At 48.6% G+C, this 27,288-nt stretch overlaps 1 protein-coding gene across 2 annotated transcripts in view; it reads left to right on the plus strand.

Moving 5' to 3' along the window:
• Positions 1-27,288, plus strand: part of TTLL11 (tubulin tyrosine ligase like 11) — a 220,970-nt gene that overhangs the window by 165,312 nt on the left and 28,370 nt on the right. For both annotated transcript variants that reach the window (XM_045563494.1, XM_045563495.1), the window contains 2 exons: positions 7,593-7,844; positions 16,999-17,105. In XM_045563494.1, coding sequence (XP_045419450.1) covers positions 7,593-7,844; positions 16,999-17,105 — 359 coding nt within the window. The remainder of the gene's footprint in view (positions 1-7,592; positions 7,845-16,998; positions 17,106-27,288) is intronic.

A 27,288-nucleotide genomic window follows, 5' to 3' on the forward strand; every position in this document is an offset into this window, starting at 1 on the left:
AGATTTGCCCTTGGAAAGTGAAGGGCCCCGAGGAGGAGCGGATGGAGGACGGGGAGAACAATCCAGTGTCTGGGTGCAGGGCGGGCCTGGGGCAGAAGCCCCACATTCTCCCGAGTGCCCACCTCCCCCGCTGAGGGCCGGTGACTGGGCATGAGCCCCTTGAGATGGTGACGCTCGTGAGATAAGATGTCGGCGATTATGACAAATGTGGCTAACAGGGATGGAGGCGCTGTGCTAAGCGCTGTGTGTCCATTTCCTCCGTTAATTTTCACATCGGTCCTGTAGGTTAAGTACCATTATTGTCACCATTGTATATAAGAGGAAACTAAAGCTTATGACTTGCCTGAGGTCACACAGCCTGCAAGTGGCAGAGCTGGGATGACAACCGTGCCTGGATCTACCCCCAGTCCCCCGCCCCAGACCCCCTGGAGCAGCAGGCCCGCAGCCCTCCCTGGCTGCTCTGCGTGCACAAAACGTTTCATTGACTCCAACCCTGCTGCAAGACGCAGCAAGCAAGAGGGACACTGGCAAAGACACTCGCTCTGTGCTCAGGGGCACAGGGCAGAGAGCCCTGTTGGAAAAGAAGCGTATTGGGAGGTCTTTATAAAATGAGCTGTGAGTTCCTCCATCCGTAAAATGAGAGGGCTGAGCCCACTGACCCCAAAAGGCCTTTTCCTGCTCTGAAATAGCGTGAGTTCGGGGTCTGCAGGAGCTGGGGCAATAGAGTAAGTCCTTATGTTTGTCCTTTTGTTAATTTGTTGCCTGGCCCAGGGGGGAAATGTTCCCACAGCAACCCAAGGCCTGGTAGCTCTGGGAATTCATCCCCAAGCAGGGACAGAGACCTAGACTGCTGTTGTTGCCACGGGGTCCTTTGTTAATTCGTACATTACGTTACAAGTCAGCGATTCATGGGGCCCCATAACTGTAAAGTAACAGATTGATTTGTTTGGCAGACAAAACGGAGCAGCCAGGTGAGCACTGTCCCCTCCTGGGAAGTCACATTGAGGACAGTTACAAGCCCCTCAAGCAGATTCATCCTCGTGCTTTGAAGAAAGGCTGTTTTTAATCCTAAACAACACAACTGTTTTGTGCTAGGCTTAGGCTCTCATCTGGTCTCCCGCATAAGCCTCACATTACCCCATAGAGTCAGAGACTTCGCTCCATGGCCAGGGAGGAGGAAATGAGCTCAGAGAAGCTGCATAACCAGGCGGAGCTGGGTGTGATGGAGCGGCAAGTGCCTGGGGTTGGAACTCAGGCAGATCTGGTTCAAATTTAACAGCGAGTGACCTTTGGAAAGCAGGGTAACCTCCAAAGCTCATTTTTCTTATCAGTAAAATGGGGCCACTTACAATACTTAATTCATAGGATTATTGCTAGGGTCAAAGCAGGTGTTACAGACAACCTGCCCGACCCTGGAGGTCCTCAGTGCCTGACAGCGCCCCGTGTGTGGAGGCCGCGTAATGCAGTGGTTGGAAACCCGGACTCTGGAGCCCGCATGCCTGGGTTTCTGTTCTGGATCCACAACATGCTGGTTTGTATCTTTGTGCCTCGGTTTCCTCACCTATGAAATGGGAATAATAATAGCACCTACTTCACAGGATATCATCAAGATCGAATTTGTTGAAACTGTCGTTCCTGTCACACACGTGCTATCCATGTCGTCACCCTTGTGTTTTGTTGCCGGTGATGTTGCATCTTGCCATGGAAGAAAGGGAGGTGGAGGTAGCCGGGGAATTGTTCTCACGGAGGAAGGGTCTTTGCTTGGAGGGAAGAGGTGGGAATAGACCCCGCACAGGTCTGCGTGAGAGGGACTTGACCGTCAGACAGAGGTCCCTTGCGACGTCCTTCTCCTTTTGGGTCTGGAAGCCCACGCCTCACCTGCCTTGTGGCCCACCGCCCTCTCTTCAAAGTGCACAGCGTTGCCCGCCCATCAGGCACACGGGGCCTCTGATGGCAGAGATTTGTCAGGTGACAGAGCTGGCCTACATGGTAGTTACGCTTATTTTTAGTGACTTCATCTTCCAATTCTTTAAGTGAGCAGCAGGGCTAATTTAAGGGACTTCTTTGGTGCATGGTTAGCATTTTCTTCAGGAATGCGGACGTGGTACGTGTGCATTTGAAATCCCCTAGCGACTGAGGGGACACGTCTTGGCCCAACAGTGGGGAAAGGACCTGCTGGCGTCCCTTTGCCCTGCAGCTCCACCGCCACAGGGCTCTCCTGCCAGGCCAAGGGGGTGCCCGGGAACATGCACCAGGGTGTTCTCTCCCCTTTGTCCCCCACTTGCAAGCAGCAGTTGCCACGTCTGTGTGTACAGAGCGTCTCTGGAGTCAGCTGGGCCCACTACAACTGCCCTAGTTTAGGGCTGATTCTCTGCCACCGAGACGGTGATTTTTAGACTGTAGCCTGCATCACGGTCGCCCGCAGGGCCGGCAGAAACAGACCGCCCGGCCCACTCACGGCGTTTCTGAGTCAGTAGGTCTGGGGCAGGATCCAAGAATGAGCGTTTCTAACAAGTTCTCAGGGGACACTGATGCTGCTGGGGACCACACTTTCGGAATTGTTGACCTAGATCATTCTAATAGCTTCCTAATCTCATCCACTCTTTCCTCCTCGGTTCGGAGTACACACTGCTGGCAGATTTATTTGTCTTCACCGTGGTTCTAATCTTGCTGCTCCTCTCCTCAAAATCCACCCCATTCTCCTCGTCCCCCTACATTACCGAATCCAAACACCCTTCTCTGACATTCAGGGTCCCATATGACCTAGACCCGTGCTGGCACTCCGGTCGTCACACACCAGGTCACTGGGTACGTGTAGGTCTTGTCTGTCTTCTGCCACTTGGTCACGTGCTTCTGGCTGGCAGGGACTGTGTCCACCTTACCTTTGTATCCAAGACCCCTAGGGCTTGTAAGTGCTTGGAAAATGTTTCATGAATGAATAAATGATTGAACGAATGCTTAACTAGAGATGGAAATTAACTCAAGCAACTTCTCTGAAACTAGAATTTGACCTTGCTAGATCTACCTCCCTACTTTGTTAATTTCTGGGAATTTTCACAGTTTATACATAAGAAGAAAAGAAAAGTCTCTGACTTGATTTAAACCAAATTAGCTATATAGTGAACTAAGCATGGGACGTGTTATAAGACAATCCCAAGTGTAAGTCCTGATTCCACCACTGATTGAGTGAAATTGGGCAAGTATTCAAGCCTCTCTGGGCCTCAGTTTCCTAATCTGTAGAATGGGAATAGTTCCTACCTACCTCATGGAATTGTTATGAGAAATAAATGAGATAATATAGGTAAATTGCTTGGCGCTATGCTTGGCATGTAGTTGGTCCCTGACAAATGGTGATTTTTGTAAAAGTAAGCTTTCTAGACAAAATAGAGATAGGTGGCTTTTCACAAGTTTTAATTAAAAAAGAATTCCATTTTATTTGAAGAACGTTAACAGATAAAACATTTCAGAAATTTTCCCCTATTTAATAAACCAAGGATATACTAAATTCAATTTTTAAAAAAATTATCCCAGAGGACTAGTAAGCTTGATTTATATTTTCTTTACCAGTCACTTTTATTTCATAGGCCTGACATTTCCATTAAAATGCCATTAAGTAAAAACAGGATTTTACAGTATTTGTGATGGCTTAGATCTCAACGTGATAATTAGAATTATCTCCAGCAAAGATACCATTTCTCATTGTTTTATTTCCCCTGATATCTCAGCTATATCTTTAGTGCTTTCTTCCAGCTGAGTAAAACCGCTTCCCCTTGAATTTGTGGTTAAGTCCATGAAAATGATATCTGTGGCTTTGAAGGCCCTTTTCATCTTGAGGTTATTAATTGGGATTCAGGAAGGACGGGAAATGGTAGTCGTCCCGTCAACACAGCAACCTGTGAAAGAAATGTGAAGGGCTGTCACGTGGAAGAGAATGCAGGCTCGCTGGCTGTGGCCCTGGGGGCGGGAGGTGAACACTGGGGAAGGACATCCTCGGGCTGACAGTGGGAACACCTGTCCAGTCTGAGGGGTCCTGGAGATGGTGGGGTCCCCGTCACCAAGGCAACCCTAGCGAAGGCCACGGCCCTGGACGATGTGTTGATTAAATGACCCACTGACACTGATGTCCCTGTCTATCTGGGTTTACATTTCTTCTCTACAATGACATCACTGTGAAAACGTTCTGGAACTAGATAGGGTGATGGTTACACAATAATGTGAAAGTACTAAATACCACTGAATTGTATACTTTACAAGGGTGCATCTCCACTCTTATGGTATACTACAATAAGATAATAAACGACATCATTGGAGAGATTGATCTCCAAAGCCACCTCTAGCTGTAACGGCCTCTGCTTCTGAGAGGAAGCACGTTGCTCAGGGGACTGATCACTGGACTGTTTAGTCAAATGACAGGCCATGTGACACCGAATACCTAACTGAGGGGCAATCGTTAATTGCATTATGGTTCAGGCTCAATACAGAGTATTACATGTCATGAGAAATTACACTCACGAAAACATATTTAATGCCATGGGAAGATACTTGTGATGAAAGGGATAAAAAGAAGGACTTAAAATACATGTAATGTGCAAAGTGACATAGAGGACATGAGAAACCGAGAAGCAGGGAGGGCAAGAAGGTGGGTGTAGGACAAAATCTTACCTTTTGGGTCCAATGAACACTATTCTGGCGACGGGCACACCAAAAGCCCTGAGTTAAGCATTATGCAAGAAATTCATGTAATAAAAACACTGTACCCCCTTCAAAATACATAAAGAAAGAAAAGAAAAGAAAGTACATGTAATGTGATCCTAACCTTATAAATATACACAAGAAATCAAAATGTTAATTTTTCTCCAAGTGGGATTACAAATGATTTTAATTCCTTCATACACGTCCCAAAATGTCTACAAGAGCATGAATTACTATTATAATCTAAAACAGTCTTTAAAATAAGACATACATAGTAGCACTTAGGACTTTGTAGCCCCCAGTGTGAACCACGAGGTGCTCTTGCAGCAAGGGGTGTTGCAACAGAAAACACCGGACTGGAAGAACTAACGGAGAATTCCGGTCCCGCCGGAGCGAGGAGGGGCAGCGCCTTTCTAGGCCTCGGTGCTTCACCGGGAGGAGGGGTGTGACAGCAGCCTGGTGACAGAGTGGCGTGAAGAGCAAACGAGATCATACATGTGGGACAATTCTGCTGATTGAAGAGTCCTCTGAGCTGTTTCCATTGTCACTGAGTGTATTCAAACTGTACATTTTCAAATCTTCCCTTTAACAAAAATTCGCCGAGCGCTTATGAAGGCAGTGATTGCCACTTATCCAGTAATTTAAGAGCTAATTTCTGGGAAGAGTGTCGCTTTTTTCTCATCTTCCTTCCTATAACCTTAATGGGGAAACATTCCATTTCATCTGAAAAGTAACCACCTGACTTTTATTTACTGCCTTAAGTTCAAGGTGATGATGACAAAATCATTGGAGCTGAAGGAAAATTGCAGCCCTGGGGGAACAGTCGCCTCTCCCGAGGAATGAGGACCTTCCTCTTCGTAGGAGGGGACGTTTCTCTCTCCAGAACCCTCCACACTTTTGAACCTAAAAAGAGATTTTCCTCGGTGCTTCTCTGGTTCTGCCCTCTGCCTGTCCTTGCTCTGAGACCAGCATCGGGACCCACTCAGAAGGAGCAGTGACTTTTTATTCACACCAGGGCGTTCTCTTTCCCAGGCCGGGCCCCCCCGGGCTGCTATGAAGAGAGGCCCCCGTGGGCAGGGCTGTCCCGCACATCTCACTGTTGAACTTCTTTCACATCTGAAAGGGCTCACAGGGTACAGAGCATCATAACCTTGATATTTTGAGGCTTATGTTGCTATGAAGAGCAAACTTTTCCAATTCAACAGGTTCCATGAAACATTCCCAAGCACCTAATATGTGCCAGGCCCTACAAAAACAGGAGTCGACTAAGATGTGGCCCATGCCTTCAATGAGCTCGCAAACTAGTGAGAGAGATGGCGTGGACACCGGTGCAGTGCAGGCATGGCAAGGGGACAAGGAAGCAAGTCCAAGGAACGGGAATGGGGTATGGAAGTCACGGAGAATCTCAGCTGGCTTTGCAAGTGCAGCAGATGTGTGCCAGGTAGCCGGGGCCCGGGGGTAGCAGGTATGAAGATACCAAGATGCCCCCGCCCCAGGCACGGATGGCGTTCTTGCTTGGGAGTGCAAGCATTGGGCATGAGGCCATTTAATCAGGAGAATAGAATGGCCTTGGTACCAATGAGTAGCTTGAGACATCGTTCTAATTTTCCTGGATCAATCAGTCAGTTGGGCAGTGTTTACTGACTGTGTATCACATGCTCAGGGTTCTGCCCCAGGAATGGACACAACTGGTGGGAGAGGGTTACACCTGGCCCCAGCTCTGGACAGGCCCAGAGCCGGGAGAGAGAGCTGGACTGCAGGTGCAGAGAGAGACCTTGAGTGGGAGGAGAGCTGGGTGTCCAGGGGGCACCGAATCTCTGGGCCCAGGGCAGGCCGGTGGGCAGCAAGGCGGGAGGGCCCAGTGCGCCTGGCTGGGGCAGTGGTTGGAAGCGAGGAGGCCTGAGAAGAAATCAGGAAGGGTCTTGAGTGCCAGAATGAGCAGCACGAACTGGAGAATCCTCAGGGATTTTAGCAAGTGAGTGACCCAGCCAGGCTGGCTTAGCAGAGGTGACTCGGGTGCCAGTGTGGAAGACGGATTTATGGAAGGGCAAAGCTGGAGGCCGGAGGACCTGTTGCCACAGTACAGCGAGAGTTGACAAGGCCCAGGCAAGGTGTGGGCTGCAGGACTCAGGAGGCAGAACGAGCTGTGCAGGCAGAGGGGGAGGAGGAGGCGCCATTTATTCTATTTTTTTCCTGCCTGGGAAACTGACAGATGGTGGTGACATTCAAGGAGACGGGGAACACAGATTTAGGGGGAGGGGAAATGATATGTAGGTCTGAGGTGAGAGGAACATTCCGAGCTGGAGGTGGATATTTGAGGGTTACTAGCTGCTAGTTTCTTCAAGATCAGAAGCATTTCAGAGTAGGATATCCAGACTAAGGAATCACAACACTATGATCATTTTTTTCCTTGTGTGAATTCCAAATAAGAAAACAGTTAAACCAGAAACGTAATTGTCCCTATTCCTGGAATTGGGTACCGATGCATCTTTGCAAATTGTTCGTTGAACTGTGCTATGGCTTCTTGCCAGGCCTCAATGAGATTTTTATATTCTTAATTATTCAATTACTACCCATAAGTAAGAGTCTGAAATAAAACCCAGACTGCTACACAATAGAGTATTCTCTTGAATCACTAGTACAGTGGAGGAAGTTTTCCGTATGGGAAAAGCAGGGTGGTAGAGCAGAGGAAGTGGAAGTTCCCAGTCCTGGCTCTGGCCTGGGTTCAAGTCCTGGCTTCGTTACACACTAGCTGTGCGAGCCTGGGCAGGTCACTTCTCCGAGGTCAGTTTTCTGTTCTGTAAAATAAAGATAACCTGCCTACTGAGGGTGCTGTAAATCTCGAGCAAACGAGAACGTGCAGGGAAAAGTGTGATATCATTAATTCCTTGTGTCTGCAGGTCTCAAAAGCTGGAAAAGCCACTAGCCGGAAAGGAAGGGCCTTTGGACAGGGAACCTACCAGCGCCCCCGACGGCACCGCCAATCCCGAAGCCCACCTGCCCTCCATCTGCCTCAAGCAGGTGTTCCCCAAGTACGCAAAGCAGTTCAACTACCTGCGCCTGGTGGACAGGATGGCAAACTTGTTCATCCGGTTCCTGGGAATCAAGGGATCAATGAAGTTGGGACCAACAGGCTTTCGCACCTTTATAAGGTCAGTGAGACCAGCGCCCTCCGGCTTGGGCTTAGGCAGGGGGGAGTCCTGCCCCACCCCTGGCTGGTGGGATCTCCCTGACTTGGGGGAGCCTGTCGTGCTGGGTCAGTACCCAGGTTGGACTGGCCTAGTGGCTGGCACTGGGCCTGGCACATAGGAGATTCTTGTTTGTCGAATGAACTAATGAATGTTATGGACGTGACAGCATTCACAACTTTATGTTTATGGTTCAAAAACAATTCTGTGCTGCTTTGAACTAGATCCTGAAAATGCATATTAATAATTGCCCTTGGAGTCAGGCAGACCTCGTGTGGCTTCAGCTGGGGCTCTCCCATGGCACATGGCTGTGTGCTGACAGCCACAGCCGAGAAACAAGGCACATCTTCCCAAAGTGTCAATTGCAGAAGGGAATACTTAAATAATTCAGCTGATAAATATTTTAATACATTTGTTCTAATATAAAAATAACAGGGTTGTGTTAGAGAGTATAGTGCAAATTTGCATGAATTTCAAAGATAAAACATGAAGTAACAAAGAAATTATATTTTTGCTGCTGCCTGCAAGGTAAGAAATTGCCACTTGGTTTCCTGAGGTTACTCTTTAATCCGCCTCCACCCTGTGGGGCACTTTGGGGCAATGCAGAAGCCCTTGCTAGGGCAAGTAATCCCAGTGTAAGTTAGTGAGCACCCCGAAAACTCAGTGACTTCCTCCTGTAAAATGGGGATGAATCTGCCCCGCCCTTTGATAGGGTGCGTGAGGTTAGTTAAGATTGCATAGAAACATCTAGCATGCAGTAAGTGATCAACAAATGTTATTTTCTTCTTACAAGGTTAAAAGAATTCTGTGAAATTTTATATATATTTATGTAAAATTTACACACACACACACACACACACACACACACACACACACACACACACACACACACACACACATATGGTCTTGCACCGGGTCTAGAACAAAGTAGATTCCCATTAAGTGTGTGTTAAGCAAATGACTCTAGATTCCCTTAACAAATGTGAATAGACGACATCAGCATTTACCTGTAGCACATACACCTCAAAGAACACACCTGCTAGCACTCTATGTTGCTGTTGTTTTTCTTATCACTGGTTTTAATATTTCTACCTTACCTTGCACCTCAAAGTCACCCTTTTCACAGTTTTGTTCACTAAAACAAATTATTAGAAGTCTTGAGTTGGAAACCGTTTTTGTCAAAGGCTTTCTCCAAATAAGTTGTATCAGTTCTAGCTCTAGCCTTCTGCTATTCCTGATAGGCTGGTCACCGGGAGTATTGGCAGGACTTGTTGCCATTTCAGTAAACCTGGAGCAGTACTGGCACAGTGATTTTGAGAAGGGCTTTGTTTTAGTTTCAGGGGGCAGGTTGGGGCAGGGGAGAAAAGTGTCCAGTGGAAAGAGCACAGGCTTCGGGGTCAGACAGGTCTGGCTTCAGGGCCAAGAACATTATTTAACATCCGTGTGGCTTTGGGTAAATCCCTTAGCTTCCCTGAGTCTCAGTTCCCTCTTCTGTGAAATAGGAATAATTGTTCCTGCCTTGCAGGGTTGCTGTGAGGTTGGGATAATATATCATAAAGCACCTGCCCCAATGCCTGGGTCACAGGAGCTGCTTGTTCAGTAGAAGCCTTGTTGTTATTATTTCCATTAGGCAGTGGGAGTTTTTTAAAAAGTCAACAAGAACATGTTATTATTTGCACTGAAAAGACTGCCTAACATGACACCCTCTGACTCATTTAGGAATTACATTTGACTTTCAGAAATAGATACCCAGCTACAAATGGCTTAAATAGTGAGAGCAATTTTCTCTCCTATAACAGGAACTTTCCCAGTGGGGGTTCTAGGGCTGGTTAATGACTCCACAATATGATCAATGTCCCACTTACCGTCTTTTTGTTCATCCATTCTAAGCATGTGCTTCGAACGTCAGGGTTGTCTTATGTCACAAGATGGCTGCTCAGATTCCAGCCATCACGGCTGAGTTCCAAGCAGGAAGAAGGAAGAAGGCAGGAAGAACAAAGTCCTTCACCAGATGAATTAGATCCCTTTAAAAAGCTTTCCCTGAAGCTGTATCCAGGCACTTCTCCTTCCATCTTATTGGCTACCACCATCTGCACGGGAAGCCAGGAAATAACTGTGCATAGTGTTATCCCATTTTAGTGAAAGACAAGAGGAAGGGAAAAGATAGGTAGGCAGTCTCTGCCCCTTTATGATTCCTGGACCTTGTAAACTAAGGAAACAGCCTAGGGGCAGAGGCCCCAGGTCGTGAGAGCACTTGCACTGTGGAAGCATTCGGGGACCCTGGGGAATGATGAGGTTGAGCAAGCTGGGGTGTTTTTCTCAGCATAACACATCTGGGGCCCAGGCCTTTTGGAGCAAAGGCAGGAGCTTTCTGGGCCCTCCCAGCCTCTGCACTGTTGCACAGAAGACTCAGTTCATGACCAGAGAGAATGAAGGGATGGCTTGGCTTCACGCAGGTGACATCTTGGGAGCTGCAGGAGCCTGAACCCCATGAGATCTGTCCTGTCTCAACTTTATGCTGTAAATGACTAAGTCTGGTTCAACCTAACAGCTCTTCCAGAGCACCTGGTAGCCACAGGACATTCGAAGATAAATAATGGAACCCAGCCTGCCTTCAAGGGACTCTCTAACAGACAGCTCACGGTGAACAAATGGTTAAATGCTATCCTTTGGCAGAGTTGAGGGGCAGCGGCTCCCGGGCAGGGCTGTGTTCAGAGCGCTGCAAGGACAGAATAGCGGGTGCTTCGTCCGCCTGTTGGGATCAAGGCAGGCCCCCCAGAGGAGCCAGGGTGTGGACTGGTAGAGGTGAGAGTTTGCAGGCAGGAAAGGGAGGGACACGCAGTCCAGGGGGCGGGGAGAGCCTGAGAATGGATCTCACGCGTGGCCCATGTTTAGAAGGCAGAAAAGGTTTGGCATCCAGGCTAAATTGATGGTAGAGACTTAAATGGTTCCTTTTTACTCCTAATAAAATCCTATCAAAACGTAAGTGAGAGGGGGAGATAAGTGCCTAGGGGCAGGCAGGAGGCATAAACGAGCGCAGAGGGCTGGATGTACAAGGTCCAGGAAGGCAGGGCTGGAGAGCACGTCCCCTGTCCAAAGGAGGGGCTGCGGGGACTCAGTATCCCCAGAGCTTTTGAGTTTTCAAGAGAAGCTAGAGAGATACCAATTTTTGTGTCAAATCTCAATACACCCATATACATGTTAGCAATTCAAAAAATAATTTTAAACACTATGGGTTCCATCAAAGTATGCCTGCTCATAGAGACCATGGCTGGGTGACCTCTGGTATGAGTCCTCCCAGGAGGACCGCCACAGCTGTACGCAGCCCTGAAAACAGGATTGAGGAAGATCCTAGCAAAGATCCTTAAAACACTCTTGGACTAGAACTGGGGGATGTCAAAGATATCGCTGCAAATCGGTCTCTATGTGATAGGCTTTATGACTTTCCATCCTTTTGCTCTCTATCATTAAGGGCATCTGCATGAAAACCCAATCTTTGTGACATTAGAGACTATTAGGTCCTGCAGCCATCATCCCTAATCTGTGTGACCGTGAGACTGAAGAACCGTGTCTTCAGGTGGGGCCCCGGCAGCCAGAGCCCACACACTCAGACAGTGACCCCCTGTCCCCGCTACCCAGCACATGTCCGTAGTACTTGAGGATGCAGGAAGAAATGGAGAAAATATTGCACAACTGTTAATAGATTTTTCCTTTTAAAACATACCAAGAAACCCCAACAGCACCCTAATTGTAAAAGATGACATTCTCTGCTTTGAGATTTATCTGAGTATGTTCAGTCTTGCCTGCTAAATTTAACAGCAAGCATTTTCTCTCGCTAACAACTATTCTCTCTCCTTTCCACTTTGCTTTAAATTTTGCTTCATTATGGATTAATAATATTTATGCCATATGTTAAATCGAACCAAGTGCCCTTCTTAGGAGCACTTTGAAAAAGACATATTCGCTGGTGAGACGCACATTCCTCTCAGCGCTCCCACGCAAACAGCAGAAGTTGAACTTGGCTTTTCATCTGTTCTACCCACTCCTTCTCTCTGAGTTCCTGGATAAGAACTAGAGGGAAGGAAATAATAAACACTCCAGTTGAATTTATTTTCTGTGTCCATAGCTCATAACGTGCTGCACAGATCAGCAGTTTTCGGAGTGAATTATGCTAATGCCAGCCTGGCCATATTCTATTTTTCTTTTTTCACCAAGAAATGAGAAGTAATGCACTGTTGTTCTCTTGTCTAGACTTAACTCTACCTAACCAGCTTTTCGTGTCATTTCCTCAGGAGGCACATAATAGTAGCACATATTACCGTGGATTAAGTACCTCTCTTTTCTTTCTTTTTAGAAATTTTATTTTACAATAATTGCCGAGGTGTGGAGGCATCTCTTTCTCTAAGAAATAGAAATTATCTGATTGAGTCTTTAGCTTGACAGCTTTCTTTGAGGGAAACGCATTTTTCTTATTCTCCTTGCAGTGTGTTACCAATCTGGGGGCATCCTAAGTAATTCACTCAGGACACTTTTTCCAAACGTAGCCTGACATCCGTGTGCATATGCACATTTGTCATTACGGCAGCCCGGGGATTAAACAGTTCACCAAAGCCGGGTTTGCTCCCAGGAAATGTAGCATTTCCTCTGCATCTAGACCATCTGCTTCGTGCGGGGCTATTCCACTTTGTGTCTTCCGATCCTGGGTCTCCTTTTGAATTAGAGAATGGCTTTCTCTCTCTTTCTTTTTTTCCCTTCAAGTCCCTTTTATCGGAAGGAGCTATTAATATGCTTCACAGTGGGTAACTGCAGGGGGTTTCAGTCTCGGAGAGGAAACATGATGTGTTAGAATGTTCTAGAAGAGTTGTGTAAGGGGCCTTGCTTCCCACTGTTATTAACTCCTCAGTGACTTCAAAAATCTCGCCCTTCTGGGATGATCCCTGCCCAGCAATACCATGAGAGTCTCTGCCACGGATATCAATGGCCTTTAAAATCCATACATTGTAATCTGGAGTTGTCTTCTTCCCCCTGGATGTTTAGTCTGTGTTTTTAAAATAAATATTGATCGTTTCTTAACTTTCACCCTATAGACACCTCTCCGGGAAAAATAAGCTTCTGTTCTGCACAGAGAAGGGTGAACACAAAAGAAATTCTATAAATAGGATTTTATGGAGTGAAAAAACTTGGTGCCTAAGTTTCCCATGAGATGTCAGGAGTTACGAGGAAATAAGGATGATCATTTCAAATCTTTCTCTACTTGGGCTCCTAATGAACTTGAATGGCTTGTGATTCTCTCCCATCATATGTGCCCAAATTCCTTTGACTCTGGGGGGACGAAAAAAGACATTTCTTCAAACCGGTTCTATATCCGAGAGGAAGAATGGGAACTGTCACTTGCCACTTCCCCGTGTGGACCAGGCACTGGGCTAGTCCTTGCATGGTGAGGAGCCTTATTCAAACTGCACACATAAGGAATTTAGACTCAGAGAGCTTCCGTGACTTGTGGAAGGTCCCAGGGCAAAACCGAGATTCAAACTCATGTGCGTTTGACTCCAGAGCGTGTTTTGTCCGTGTGTGTTCCTAGCCTATCCTGTCCTAGGAATTTTTCTGGCTTCTCATGTTACCGTATTTCTTGGACTTCTCTTCCACTGAAGACGTCATCCTTCCATTCATTAGTCATTTGAAGAAGTGCATCCCAGGGCATAAGGGGAAACTGTTCCCAATGATTAAGAGCTACCAAAGCTTCACAGCTTTACCCAGACTCTGAGGTCATTTAGACTTTCAAAGAGCCGTATCCAAGACCCATTCAGCTCTGCCTTGCTCATGGACCTACACAAAGTGAGCACAAAATAAATTCTGTATTGAGTGGATAGATGGCTGAGAATTTCATTCCAAAGTCTTGATGTCTTGATTGTTGGAGTCATTCCCTGTTTGGGTTGATTGAGAATGTTTGGTGACCACAGGAACAAACCTAGGAAAACTTGTTTCCAAGTGGTCCTGGTTGCCTTACCCTCAGCCCGCTATCCCAAAGCTCCCAACCCGAGCATTCTGGAGGCTCCAACTCCATTGGCTGAATTCCTCCTGCGACCTTGGACTGGGCCACCTCCCAAACCCACTACTCTATCCTCCAGGGAAGGACTGGATGTGAATCCCAACTGTGTGATCTTGGGCAAGTCACGTCCCTTCTCTTGAGCCTCAGCTTACCCTTCATAGAAATGGGACAAGGAATGCCTCCTCGTAGAGTGCTTATAAAGCCCCAGAAAGCTGATGAGCAGGAAAAGGCCTGGCATACAGATGGTGCCCAAGAAATGCCTACAGAGTCAAAATTCTTTTGAAGCCTTTCCTGTCGACTGCAGCCAGCATGGATTCTGCCTCCGTCCCAGTAGCAGATGTTGCAATCAACCGGATTTGCAGGCACCACTGGGGAGGCCGAGCTACCTTGGAAAGGGGATAAATGGAGAATTCTCTTTCGTAAATTACAGCTCCTGCTAAAGGTTTGACACTTCTATTTTCTACCTGTCAGAGGAAAAATCACTATATTCCAGTGGTCAGTTTGGTTTTCCTTTTTATACTCCATTAACCCACAGAGCAAGGCGGGCAGACTGCTCCCGTCTCGTGGGGAAGCAGGGAGACCAGAGAACGCTGATATGATGATTAGAGAACACCTGTGGCCATTCCTAATGAAGCTGGGGAAATTAGCACCGTGGGCTGTGAGAATACCTCGGGAGAGACTGCAACATCGTCCCCAGCAGAACCCAGCAGAGATAGCCACATTGGTGACAGGTGACGTGAAAATGTCTGCGTCCTCTGACATGTTGTTACCGGGACTCAATAACTGTGCACTGATGTGCTTTGAAGTCTGCCACAGTGACTGGTGATCGAAACATGGAGCAGGAGCCCAGGAGGAGGCAGGATGTGCCTGGGAAATACGGCGGGAAGGAGGGAAGGGAGGGGGGAGGACAGGCCAGTGTGCTGGAATTATACATACGGACCACCAGCCTCATCTGGGCACCTGCTGGGTACACGCCCAGCCACCATCATCGTCGTCGTTAGGGGTGTGCGTGGGCTTGGAGAGGAGCCTCTGAATGCCCAAACCCTGCTTGCCAATCAACCCCTCCCCTGTCCGGTTCCTAGCGGAGCTATTCACACAGGGGATAATGACAAATGGGAAATCAAAGAACCACTTCATCATCAGCTGGGGCGATGGATGTGGATTCATCTGAGAAGTTGAAAGCAGCATTGAATGTAGTTCAGCCAGCCTGACAGCTGGCCCCGAGGTCTAGTTTTCAGGATGCCCAGGGCACGTCCAGCCTGCCTGGTGAGCTCCATCTCCAGAACGGGCAGGGTCATCACTGAAAGGCTGGCCTCGGGCTGCCTCCAGGACGAGGTGGTTCTAGACGAGGAAAAGGAAAAAGAGGGGGAGAGGTCAGGAAGGGAACCGACACTGCAGTGGGCCTCCCGGGAGCAGGCACCACGCCGGGGCCTTGGCGTGTGCTCACTCCCTCAACAACCCTGTGGGCAGGTATCATTATCTTCATTTTAGACACCAGGAAATAAGGGCACGGGAGGTTTAAGGAAATTGCCCACAGTCACGCAGCTAGAGAAAGTAGCAGAGTCAGAATTTAAATCCCGATCTCTCTGCTGCCCAAATCATACTCATTTCAGTTTGCCAGATGCCGCCCCACATTCCAGAGCAAATAAAAAGGGCAGTGGAAGCAAGAGGAAGATTCTAAGCACCCCCTACCCTGCCCACGGCTTGGACAGGGAGCAGCAGTGCTGACATCAGACTGAAAACCTGGTCACTGTGGCCTCCCTGCACCTGAACAAGCAGAACAGCTGAAGCTCAGGGCCTGCCCCCCACTCCTGTCACTTGCAGGTGACTCCTCTGAAGTCAGGAATGAGCATCGGGGAACCTCTCCGGTGCTGCTGTGTCAGCCCACACAAAGGGGAGAGGACCCAGCCTGTGCCGTTCTGCTCTATAAATCGTGGGCTTAGTGTGGCTGATTCAGGGCTTATGTGAAGTCTTCAGGTACAGATGAAGATGGGTGAAGTGCAGAGGCCTTGAGCCCCTGTCTGTAGATTCGGCCTCAGGGACCCATCTGGGGCGCATTTCCAGTGGGGATTTGCTTCTTGACAACAGCAACGGCTTCAGCCTGTGCTGGTGATGCGCTGTCATCATCGGGTCACCTGAGCGTGGCATAGTCAGCCACCTGGACACTGGCAGGCCCAGCTTGCCCCTCCTCCCGGGGACTGACGGATAGGAAGGTGAAGCCGCATACACAGGGTGTATTTTTTGACACATGGCGTTCTCTGTCCCTTTTGGAGCAGGCAGGGACCTGCATTGCTGTGTAAGGCCAAGCTGACATGCAGTGACTTTAATAAAGACCACCTGTTTTATAGGTGAGGACACTGAGACTCGGAAAGGTGAACTAGTTTAACCAGGGCCACACAGCTGCCAAGTGGCAGAGCCAGGATGCAACTCGAGACTTGCTCTCCTAAAGTCCTGGCTCTTTCCAGCCCGGTGACCCCTAAGTAAACAAACGGCTGAACTTGCAGGAACCCACGGGACCGAACCTCATGCACATTTCCAGCCTTCTCGCCGCCCGTTCCCTGCCACATGCCCTTCAGTAGTTCCAGCTGCGGGAAGGGAGGGTGCCCCACACAGGGAACACGGCCCAGGCAAGGACATTGTCTCAGCTCTGGCTGCCAGAACAAAGGTAGCACAGACTGGGCAGCTTAAGAACAAACATTAATTTCTCACAGTTCCGCAGGCCGGGAAGGCTGAGATCCAGGAGCTGGTAGATCTGGTGTCTGGAGGGCCACGCTGGTTTGCAGCCGCCGCCTTCTCGTTGCATCCCCACGTGGTGGAGAGCAGGGAGAGGAAGAAAGCTCCCCCGGGCTCTCCTCATGAGGGCACTAATCCCACTCACTAGGGCTCCACCCACATGACCTGCTCACCTCCCCAAGGCCCCACCTCCTAACACCATCACACTGGGGCGCTGGGGTCTCAACCTGTGAATTCTAGGGGGCCACAAACATCCAGTCCATAGCAGCACGGAGGAGAGACAGACAGGACAGGGTTGGGTCTCGCAGTGACACGTGTCCCTCCCGTCTCTGGCAGGAACTGCAGGCTCAGCAGCAGCAGCCTGTCCATGGCCGCCGTGGACATCCTCTACATCGACATCACGCGGAGGTGGAACTCCATGGCCCTGGACCAGCGGGACTCAGGTACCTGACGGCCACCTTCGCTGTGGCCCACGGGGGTCCCCAAGGCATGGGTGGTACATTTTCTGCTTCCTCCAGGGCCCAGGTGGGGACAGGAGGAAGGTGAGCCTATCAAATCTAGACGTCATTCCAGGGATCGAGCTGGATTTAATACCGGGGCACAGTCTGCTGCCAATTCTAATTCCACCGTTAGCCTCCCTTGTGTCTGCTTAAGGCTTTGATTCGTCCATGCTGGGGACACTCATTCATTCGCTCATCCCTCGGCCCACATTTCCAGGCCTTGGGCAGGCTGGAGCGCGCAGTGCTTGGCTCTCACCCTGAAGGAAGTCACTGCGGAGCTGGGAGGCAGATGAGAAACCTGCACCGGGCAGTGTGATGGGGCTAGGGTGGAGGGAAGCTCAGAGGAGCTGTCAGAGACCCCCAGGAGGGAGGGCTCCTTGTCAGGTGTGCCCAGTAAGCTGGTGGACAGGATGGGGACGGACACACGGCAGGGTGTTGCCCGGCCTTGGCATGGTCACATGTGAGAGGCTGTTGGGCTCATGCCACCCCGAAGAGTTCAGACGGGCTGGAGCAAAAACGGAAGCGGGAAGGGGCAGAGACGGGGTCCCAGGAGCCAGCAAAGCCTTGAATGCCGCGCAAGGGACTTGGATCTTGAGCCTCTGGGTTCTGTAGTGAAGGATTCTGTTAGAAGAATCCAGCTTTGGCAGGAGGAGTTTCTGGTCTTTTTCCTCACAGAGGGTGTTTTTCTAAAAAACTGTAATAGCCGTAACCAGCATTTGTACAGCTCATCACAGAACTGCCGCGTCCTTTCATGCATGTTGTCTCATTAACCGTCCCCGTGAACCAGTGCAGTAGGCACCGAGTCTCATTTCACAGACGAGTAAACCGCGGCTCCGGTGACGGAGATCACACAGGAACCGTGAGCCCGCAGCACCCTGGCGCCCCGCCTCGCCCGGCACGGTGGCCTCCCTGCAGACGGGGTGCCCCGAGGAGGGGCCCCTGGGGGAGCAGCTTGCTCCTGCGATTTGGTGGAGCAGAGGTTGGGTGATCCGGTGTCAGCCTGAAAAATCATTTCGCCTCCAATCTCCAGTCCCTCGCCTGTAAAACTGCACCCACAGCACCTGCTCCCCAGGGCTGCCCTGAGGTCCTTGGAGTCCTCGCTGACAGCGCAGGGCAGTTACTCTTATTAGTGGACACCACCTGGGCAGACGCTGGGGGTGTTCTGACGGCTGGGACTGGCCTGGCAGATCCTGCCCCAAACCCCCGTGGGCTAGAAACTTCCCGACCACGGAGACACAGCAGGCTCTTCCTGCAGGGCGCCGGCTCTCAGGCACCGCTCACTGCGTGGCTTCGTGTTTGCTTAATGATGTCACCCGCTGCCAGTTGTTGGCTGTTTCCTGTGTGCCAAGCACACTGCCAGGCACCTGCCATGGGCAGCACTGGCCAGAATTCTCCTAGAGTAGGTGAGATTATCTCCATTGTCCAGAGGAGGAAACTGAGGCTCAGAGGCATGGCTGGTGGATAAGGCTGCGACACCAACCCGGCCCGGCCCCCCTTCCGGGTTGCTTTCTCCTTCTAATTGACCCCGGAGCAAGATGACCACCGAGCGCCCTGATGCTCCGCTTTCTTTCTTTTTTTTTTTTTTTTTTATTTCAGCTCTTCATGGGGGTACAAAACCTCAGGTTACATACATTGTCTGTGTCCCGCCCATCCCCCTGAGTCAGAGCCCCAGGCGCATCCACTCTCGAGACAGTGCGCCTGGCATACACCATGCAGTCATACCTCCATCCCCTCCCCCGCCACCTCCCTGAGTCAGCATTTTCAAGCATGACCATTCCCCAGGCGGTGCTCAACGCACTCATCATGCAGGCATACACCCATCCCCTCCCCCCACCCCCCATCTGAGTCTGATATCCAGTTGGTTTCCTTCCCCGATGTGCATTTAGGTGATGATCAGGGAAACCAATTTTCTGGTGAGTACATGTGATGCTTATTTTTCCATTCTTTGGATACTTCACTTAATATGATGGGTTCCAACTCTCTCCAGGAGAACCAAAGAGATGTCATATCATCGTTATTTCTTATAGCTGAGTAATACTCCATGGTATACATATACCACAGTTTACTAATCCATTCATGGATTGATGGGCACTTGGGTTGTTTCCACATCTTTGCGATTGTGAATTGTGCTGCTATAAACATTCGAGTACAGGTGTCTTTGCTATAGAATGACTTTTGTTCTCCTGGGTATATGCCCAATAATGGGATTGCTGGATCGAATGGTAGGTCTACTTGAATCTGTTTAAGGTATCTCCATAATGCTTTCCACAGGGGTTGCACTAGTTTGCATTCCCACCAGCAGTGTATGAGTGTTCCTGTCTCTCCGCATCCACGCCAACATGTGTTGTTTTGGGATTTTTTGATAAAGGCCATTCTCACCGGAGTTAAGTGGTATCTCATTGTGGTTTTGATTTGCATTTCCCTGACGATTAGGGATGTTGAGCATTTTTTCATTCAAAAGCGAAACTCAGGGAATACCAACAGTTGAGTCAACAAGGTGCGCGCGTCTGTCGCGTCTGCAGTTGGCGGCTCCGTTGCAGCCTTCCCTGGCAACCGGGAGAGGCGTGAGATGGGGCGTCTTCGGGAGAAGTAAGCAGATTAATTATCATTTCGAGGACTGAGCGTGCTCGTGTGACAATCAAGCGGCGGCACTTTTTGCTGATGCCTTCAGAAAGTGAAGACGCGTTTGCTCTGTGAGCTGAATGCGGGAGGCATCGCAGGATCCCGGGGAGGGGGCCGAGGGAGGGGATGGGGTGGCGGCAGAATTATTAAATAGTGAAATTGATCAGTGCAGCAGCAGGAAGCTATTTATCATGTTTTATTACTTCCAACTAGCATTACCATCTGGCCCATTGTTAATTCTGAGTAGCTTGTCATGTTTTGTTTGCCTCTTAAATTGCTGCCCGTAAGCGGGATCCACGGGGGCTGCCCACAATTCAGGCTCCGGTGAGGTTTTCTGGGGTCTGCCAGGGCCTCTCCATCCTGCTGACCAAGCTAAGGAAATGAGAAAAATACTTATTTTTAGCACATATCGGTGAGCAGATCCGGGGCTTGGGATCCACCAGGCCTTTCGCATACGTCAGCCCCCGAGTAGGGGGAGCGATAGCCGCTGGTAGTCGTGGCCTTTTGAGATGGCGTCGTACGTGTGCATATCGCTGCTAATTCTCACACCAGGCCTTGGAGGTGGGTAATAGTGTCCCATTTTACAGACGAGAATCACGAGGTTCCAAGAGCAAAAGCAACTTGTCTAAAATCCCGTAGTCAGTGAGTAGCGAAGGCAAGATTTGCACTCAAGCCCCCTGGCTCCTCCCTGGGTGCTGCCCCCAGTGCAGGGCCACACCCAGCGGTGCTTGTTGGCTTGAGTGAGGGGCTCTCGAGGAGCTGGGGCTCAAGAGGCTGGAGTCAGAGAGACAGCAGCAACAGGGAGGTGAAAAATCAACTAGAACTGGAGTGGAGGGGGCGCCTGCCCCAGGTCCTGTCTCCCTTCCCTCATCCTTGGAATCGCCAACCCTCCTGGGAGGAAATAACAGGGCCTGGGGGTGCTGGGAAGTGGCCTGGGCGTTAAAGACAGGCATGGGGAGCCTGTGCCCCTGGTCTCAGGAGCCTCTGCTGGGGCCAGCCAGGACCCAGTCCAGCCCCCTTCTCAAGGCAGGGGTCCAGCACCCCTGAGTCTCACAGAGAAGGAGAACCTGGAGCCCAGCCACCTTCTTAGGACCATTCGGGAAGCTTTGGGCAGCAAAAGAAGAGGTTTGTGGTTGAGTGGTTGTTCTTCCTTTTGGCAAGGTCAGCAGAAAGACCAGAGAGTCTTCTTCCCTTCCTTCCACGGCACGGAGCCAAGGGATTCTCAGGCCCTCGGATGCAGTTAAGTCCTGGCCGGGCTGTGAGAGCCGTGCTGAGGGAGACAGCTTGCCCCATGCCAGACCTGCTGTGGGGTTGACCAGAACAAAGGCTGTGAAGAATGGAACAACATGGGTGCTCATGTTCAAAGACCATGCACTTATCCATCCGTTCATTCATTCATTCAACAAACAGCTAACGAATGTGTTACTGGGTACTGGGCCCTGCAGGGATATGAAGATAAATATTTACAGATCCTATTCTCTTAAGAAAAAAATAGAGAGCATTTACTCTGCAACAGAAACTTTAAAAGTGCTTGTTATGAATTATCTCATCTACTTCTCACACAATCCTGTGAGATCCCATTCGGCAGATGAGAAACCTGAGCTTAAAGGGGTGAAATACTGACACAGACGTGTCAAGTATTACAGTGGGAACCCTGGGATTTGAACCAAGACCAGCCTGACTTCAGAGCCCATTGCCCTTCCCGTGATACCCAGTGTTCCTCAGGCACACAAAGGAATACACATACGGCTGACAATTGTAATGGTACGACCATGGGGGAAGGAACAGAAGAGGGTTGCTTTGAGGGTGAAGAGAGAACACACACGTGGCATGGTGTGTGACCCAGAAAAGGCACGCACTGTGTGTTCCGTGTCCTTCAGGGCTTAGCACATGGGCCCCGGAACACACAAAGGCGTTTCGCTCAGTTCCCAGTGAGTGATGAGTAGCCAAGTGCCAATGTAAAAGATGCCGTGCATCCTCAGCGCAGGGAGTTCCGAGTGTGAGAACCACGGCTCCCAGCAGAGGTGGCCTCGCTGGCAGGGTCTTCCTTCCCTCCTCTGAATGCCCAGGGCAAAACGCCAGCCCATTTGGATCACCCACACCCAGCACCAGCTGTGTCAAGGTGCTAACGCATCCTCCCCTCTCCTGAAGCTGGCCGGACCTTCCTTCTGCCCGAATGAGACCTTGGTGCCCACCAGAGGGCTTAACCAGATCCCCGATGCTTGAGATCTTTATGAACAAAAATAACCCACACGTGGAGCCCCCGCCATTGAGATGGAGACGAAAAATGGTGCTTGAAAAGATTAGTGAGGAAAAAAATCAAAACTGGTGAGAAGCATACACATTATGAAATCAAAATCTCAAATCATCCGTTCAAATAGGTTTGGTTTTGATTGTTTTGTTTTTTGTTGGACCTCAGGTGCATAGTATTGGATTAACCATCATCCCTGGTATGAGACATTTCCATCATGGTCCATGCGTAGCCTAATTTTATTTAGTTAGCTTTTTAAATTAGCTGTTTGTAATAATGGAATGAGCATCCGCCAACTCACCACCCAAAACCAAAGTTAGGACTTGGCAATGACCTGCAGGTGGCTCTCCCCCAACACCGCCATCGCCCGCCTCTCCCCACCCAAGGAACCCTCATCTGCACCCTGTGCTCGTGGATCCCTGCATAGGCTTGCCTGCTCCCTGCTAGAGTGTCAACGACTGTTCAGGAGCTTGATGGAATTTAGTAATATGCAGTCTTATGCTCTCCAGCATGCCAATGTAATTGTCATTTTTTTTTTAAATTAAGGATCTTAATTTCCAATTCTAGAATTTCCAGCAGAACACAGAAATCTAAATGAGGATGTTATCAGCAAAACTGGGATGTCATAGCCCTCTTATTGCCCAGAATCAAATGAAGAAACAAATTTGTCGTGAAGATGCATTTATTTCATGTAAACTGCACTCACAAGCTCCTTCTTATCATGGAGACTTTGCCCTCGACTCTTTCCACAGTGGAATTTCACATCTCCATGGTAAGAGAGGAGGAGAGCTTCAAGATTAGGCAGTAAAAGGTGATATCACTGGCACCAGCTATGAGAGACAAACATTTTACTTGTGAAGGGAACGTCTGAGCCCGGCACCTGGACATCTTGTCCATCTAACATGAGTCAGATCTCTGGGGGCTTCTGAACCTTTGTTTAATTCGCAGCCAGATGTTTTGCTGCTTTAAGATATAAGCAAAAGGTCCCTCCCAGTAACCAACAGAAACATGATTGCAAGGAAAGAAAAAATGGATTGGGGAGCCCTCCCCACCTCCCCTTCCCATGAGAGCTCACACACACACACACCCTTGCGTGGAGAGGGAAATCTAAGAATGGCATAGTTTAATGTCTGAAATTTGCTGCATACTCTCTGACCAAAGTAAGAAGCATTTCTCCCACTGCCTGCTGAATTCCTGAGTTACATGCCCTCCCCCCGACCCCTGCCCGGGGCTGCCTTGGTTTGCTGGCAATAGACTCAAAGCCAGGGCTCTGGAATCACACAAACCTGGTTTTAAATCTGGGCTTGATAACGTGCTAGCTCTGTGACCGCAAGCAAGTTGTGTAACTGCCTTTGAGCCTCAAGTTCATCATCCATTAAGTGGAGATAATAGTGGTACCTGCCTCATAAAAACCCAGGTGTGGACGAAAGGAAACAAAGCATGGAGAGTGCTCGGAGCAGTGTCTGCCCACAGGAAATGCCCAGTGAGTGGGGCATCTAAATGTCACTGCAGTGATCACATTGCTCTCAGGGCGCTCCTTTCTCAGGAAATGCTTCCTGGGCACCTCCTGCCAGGTGCTCTGCAGGTGTTGGGGACAGAGACAGGACTCTCCCTCAGTGCCGACAGAGTGCCAGGCCCTTGCCATCCTAGCCTGCAAAAATGGGGATGGGGTTGGGCACCTGTGGGGCCAGGGAGGGCAGTAGGACTTGCAGCACTGTGGGAAGCCAGGACATCAGCTGCCTGCAGACTCCAGTGTCACGGCCCCACCCCCAGGGAGAGCAGCTGAGAGATGAGGGCCATAGAGGTTGGTCCCCTGTCCCCTCTGCGTCCCCCGCCACCACTAGCCTTACACTAGCCGGCCACCTCCGGAGGTCCCCCCCCAAGCCCTTGCCTTCTGCAGAAACCCTTCCCCTCGTGCTCCACTGCCTGGGCCTCATCCCCAAGGAGCGTCCTCGCTGCTCAGCTGGGCCCGGTGCCCTCTCACCTGCTCCAACAGCCCCCGGTGCTGCCCGCGACCGACGGCAGCACTCCTCACATACCGCAGGTGAGGGGGAGTGTCTGCCCCTGGCCTTAGATCGAGCTCCCCAAGACAGAGCCGGGAACCCTCATGAGTCCCAGCACTGTGCGTGGCATACAGTAGGTGCCCTGCAAACCCACACGTGTCGGACCCGACAGCCTGCTGATCCCGTGGGTGTCTGTGTCTCACTGCCGTCTCCCAGCAGGTTCCCTCTGTCGACTAATGCGAGTCATCTGACGCCTGCACCGTCATCAGCCGGAGTGAGCCCCGCTGAAATGTGTTTGGTTAACGATGTACTGAAATATTTAAAAGTATTTTTATTTGGAATGTTTAGCGGAGCCTCTCTTATACATAAACACTGATCGCCCCCTCCCCTCTGAGACGGGAGGCCAGGGATAAGCAGGCCAGCTTCACACCGCGCCTCACTTGGGGTGTCGGGCACAAATGACGTTCTTCAGCCTTGAAATTGTCTCGCAGTCAGATGGGCCTCTCTGGATGGGTGCCCCACACGCTTGCGGAATAGTCGGCGTCGGAATTATTTTTAATAAAAGCAAGTGAGCCAACAGAAATGCCATCTCGTCCTCCCCCTCCCTCTCCCAGACACGGATCTCCGGGGCCTGCTGACGCTGCGTTCCATGTGCCGACTTCTCCCCTGGCAGTGCCGCCAGGTGACGTGCATTTGTACCTGCGGCCCCTTTGTCGGGCGGGCACCTGTCCTTCCTCATCCTCAGTCACCTCGAGGGTGGAGAGAACAGGATCTCTGCCCATTGTCTGCCTGCACTCCCCAAACACAGACAAAAGAGAAAAATCTGAATTATTTTTTAAGTAGACCTTCCCTCTCCTTGCACTTGTTGCCTAGCAGACCTTGTATTAGGTATTAATATATTAAGTAACCTAGAGATAATTTACAGTTTTAATATATGAAAAGATTACATGGGTTATATGCAAATACTATGCCATTTTATATCAGGGACTTCAGCATCCACAGAATTTGGTATCCGTGGGTGTTCCTGGAACCAATTCCTTCCAGATACTGAGGGACAACTGTGTGTGTGTGTGTTCTATTGGTTCTGTCTCTCTGTCTCCCTGGAGAATCTGAGTAATATGTATAGTAAGGCTATGTTTAGCTTGGTAAGAAACTGTCCAACCGTCTTCCAAAGTAGCAGCACCATTTCGCATTCCCACCAGTAATTAATGAGAGTTCCTCATCGTCAACACTTGGTATAGTCAGTTTTTTGGGCTTAGCCATTCTAACAGGTGTATAGTGCTACTTCATTGTTTTAATTTGCAATTCCCTGAAGGCATTTTATGTTGAGAATCTTTTCATATGCTTATTTGTCATGGGGCAGTATGTCTTCTTTGCTGAGGTATCTGTTTAGATCTTTTGCCCATTTGTTAATTGGGTTCTTTGTTTTCTTATTGTTATGTTTTAAGAGTTCTTTGCATATTTTGGAGGCAAGTTCTTTATCAGATATATATTTTGCAAATATTTTCTCCTAGTCGGTGGCCTATCTCTTCATTTTCTTAATAATATCTTTCTCAGAGCAGAAGTTTTTAGCTTTAGTAAGGTCCAGCTTAACAATTTTTCCTTTAATGGATCTTGCTTTTGGTGTTGTATCTAAAATTTCATGGCCAAACCAAAGGTCACCTAGATTTTTGCCTATGTTACTGTCTAGAAATTTTATAGTTTTATATTTTATGCTTAGGTCTATGATCTATTTTAGTTAATTTTTGTGAAAGGTGTAAGGTCTGTGTTTAGATTTTAATTTACTGATTTATTTATTTTGCATATTGATGTCCAATTGTTCCATCACCATTTGTTGAAAAGGCTATCCTCCTCACATTGAATTTTGAATTGCATTTGCTCCTTCATCAAAGATCAGTTGACTGTATTTTGGGGGGCTCTTTCCGGGCTCTCTATTCTGTTACATCAGTCTAATTATCTATTCTTTCACTAATACCATGCTGTTTTGATTACTACAGCTTTATAGTAAATTTTGAAGTTGGGCAGTGAGTGTCAGTCCTCTGACTTTGTCTTATTCTTCAGTATTACATTAGCTATTCTGGTCTTTTGTCTTTCCAAATAAATTTTAGAATCAGTTTGTCAATATCCATAAAATAACTTGCTGGGATTTTCCTTTGGATTGTGTTGAATCCACACACAGAGTTGGGAAGAACTGGCATCTTAATGATATTGATCTTCCTATCCATGAACATGAAATATCTCTTCATTTATTTAGATCTTTTATTTCTTTCATGCAAATTTTGTAGTTTTCCTCATATAGATCTTGCTCATATTCTGTTAGTTTACATCTAAATATTTTATCTTATTGTGGTGCTAATGTAAATGGTGTTAGGTTTCTAATTTCAAATTCCAATTGTTCATTGCTAATACATAAGAAAACAATTGACTTTTCTATAATAACTTTTTATCCTACAACGTGTGACTATAGTCACTTATTACTTCCAGATGTTTCTCTCTTAATTCATTGAGATTGTCTACATTGACAGTAATGTCATCTGAGAAAAAAGACAGTTTTATTTCTTCCTTTCCAGTCTGTATACCTTCCATTTCCTTTTCTTATCTTATTGCATTAACTAGGATTTCCAGTAGGATGTTGAACAGGAATAGTGAAAGGAGACATTCTTGCTTTGTTCCTGATCATAGGAGGAAATCATCTAGTTTCTCACCATCAAGTTATAGGTTATTTGTAGATATTCTTTATCAAATCGAGGAAGTTCCCTCACTTCCTAGTTTGCTGAAAGCTTTTATTTTATTTTATTTACTTTTTTTTTTTTTTGTTAGAGATGAGTTTTTGCTATGTTGCCCAGGCTGGTTTTGAACTCCTGGCCTCAAGTGATCCTCTCACCTCAGCCTCCCAAGGTGCTGAGATTATAGGTGTGGGCGACTGCACCTGGCCTGAAAGCTTTTGAAAATCATGAATGGGTATTGGATTTTGTCAAATACTTCTCCTAATCTATCAGCATGATCATATGACTTTTCTTGTTTAGCCTGTTGATGTGATTATATTAATTGATTTTTGAATGTTAAAGCAGCCTTGCATACCTGGAATAAATCCCTTTGGTCATGGTGTATAATTCGTTTTATACATTGTTGGATTTGACTTGCTGATATTTTGTTGAGGATTTTTGTATCTATGGTAATGAGAGATATTGGTATGTAGTTTTTCTTTCTGATAATGTCATTACCCAGTTTTGGTATTAGGGTAATTTTA

The sequence above is a fragment of the Lemur catta genome, chromosome 10, assembly GCF_020740605.2.
Source record: "Lemur catta isolate mLemCat1 chromosome 10, mLemCat1.pri, whole genome shotgun sequence".
Classification (NCBI taxonomy): domain Eukaryota; kingdom Metazoa; phylum Chordata; class Mammalia; order Primates; family Lemuridae; genus Lemur; species Lemur catta.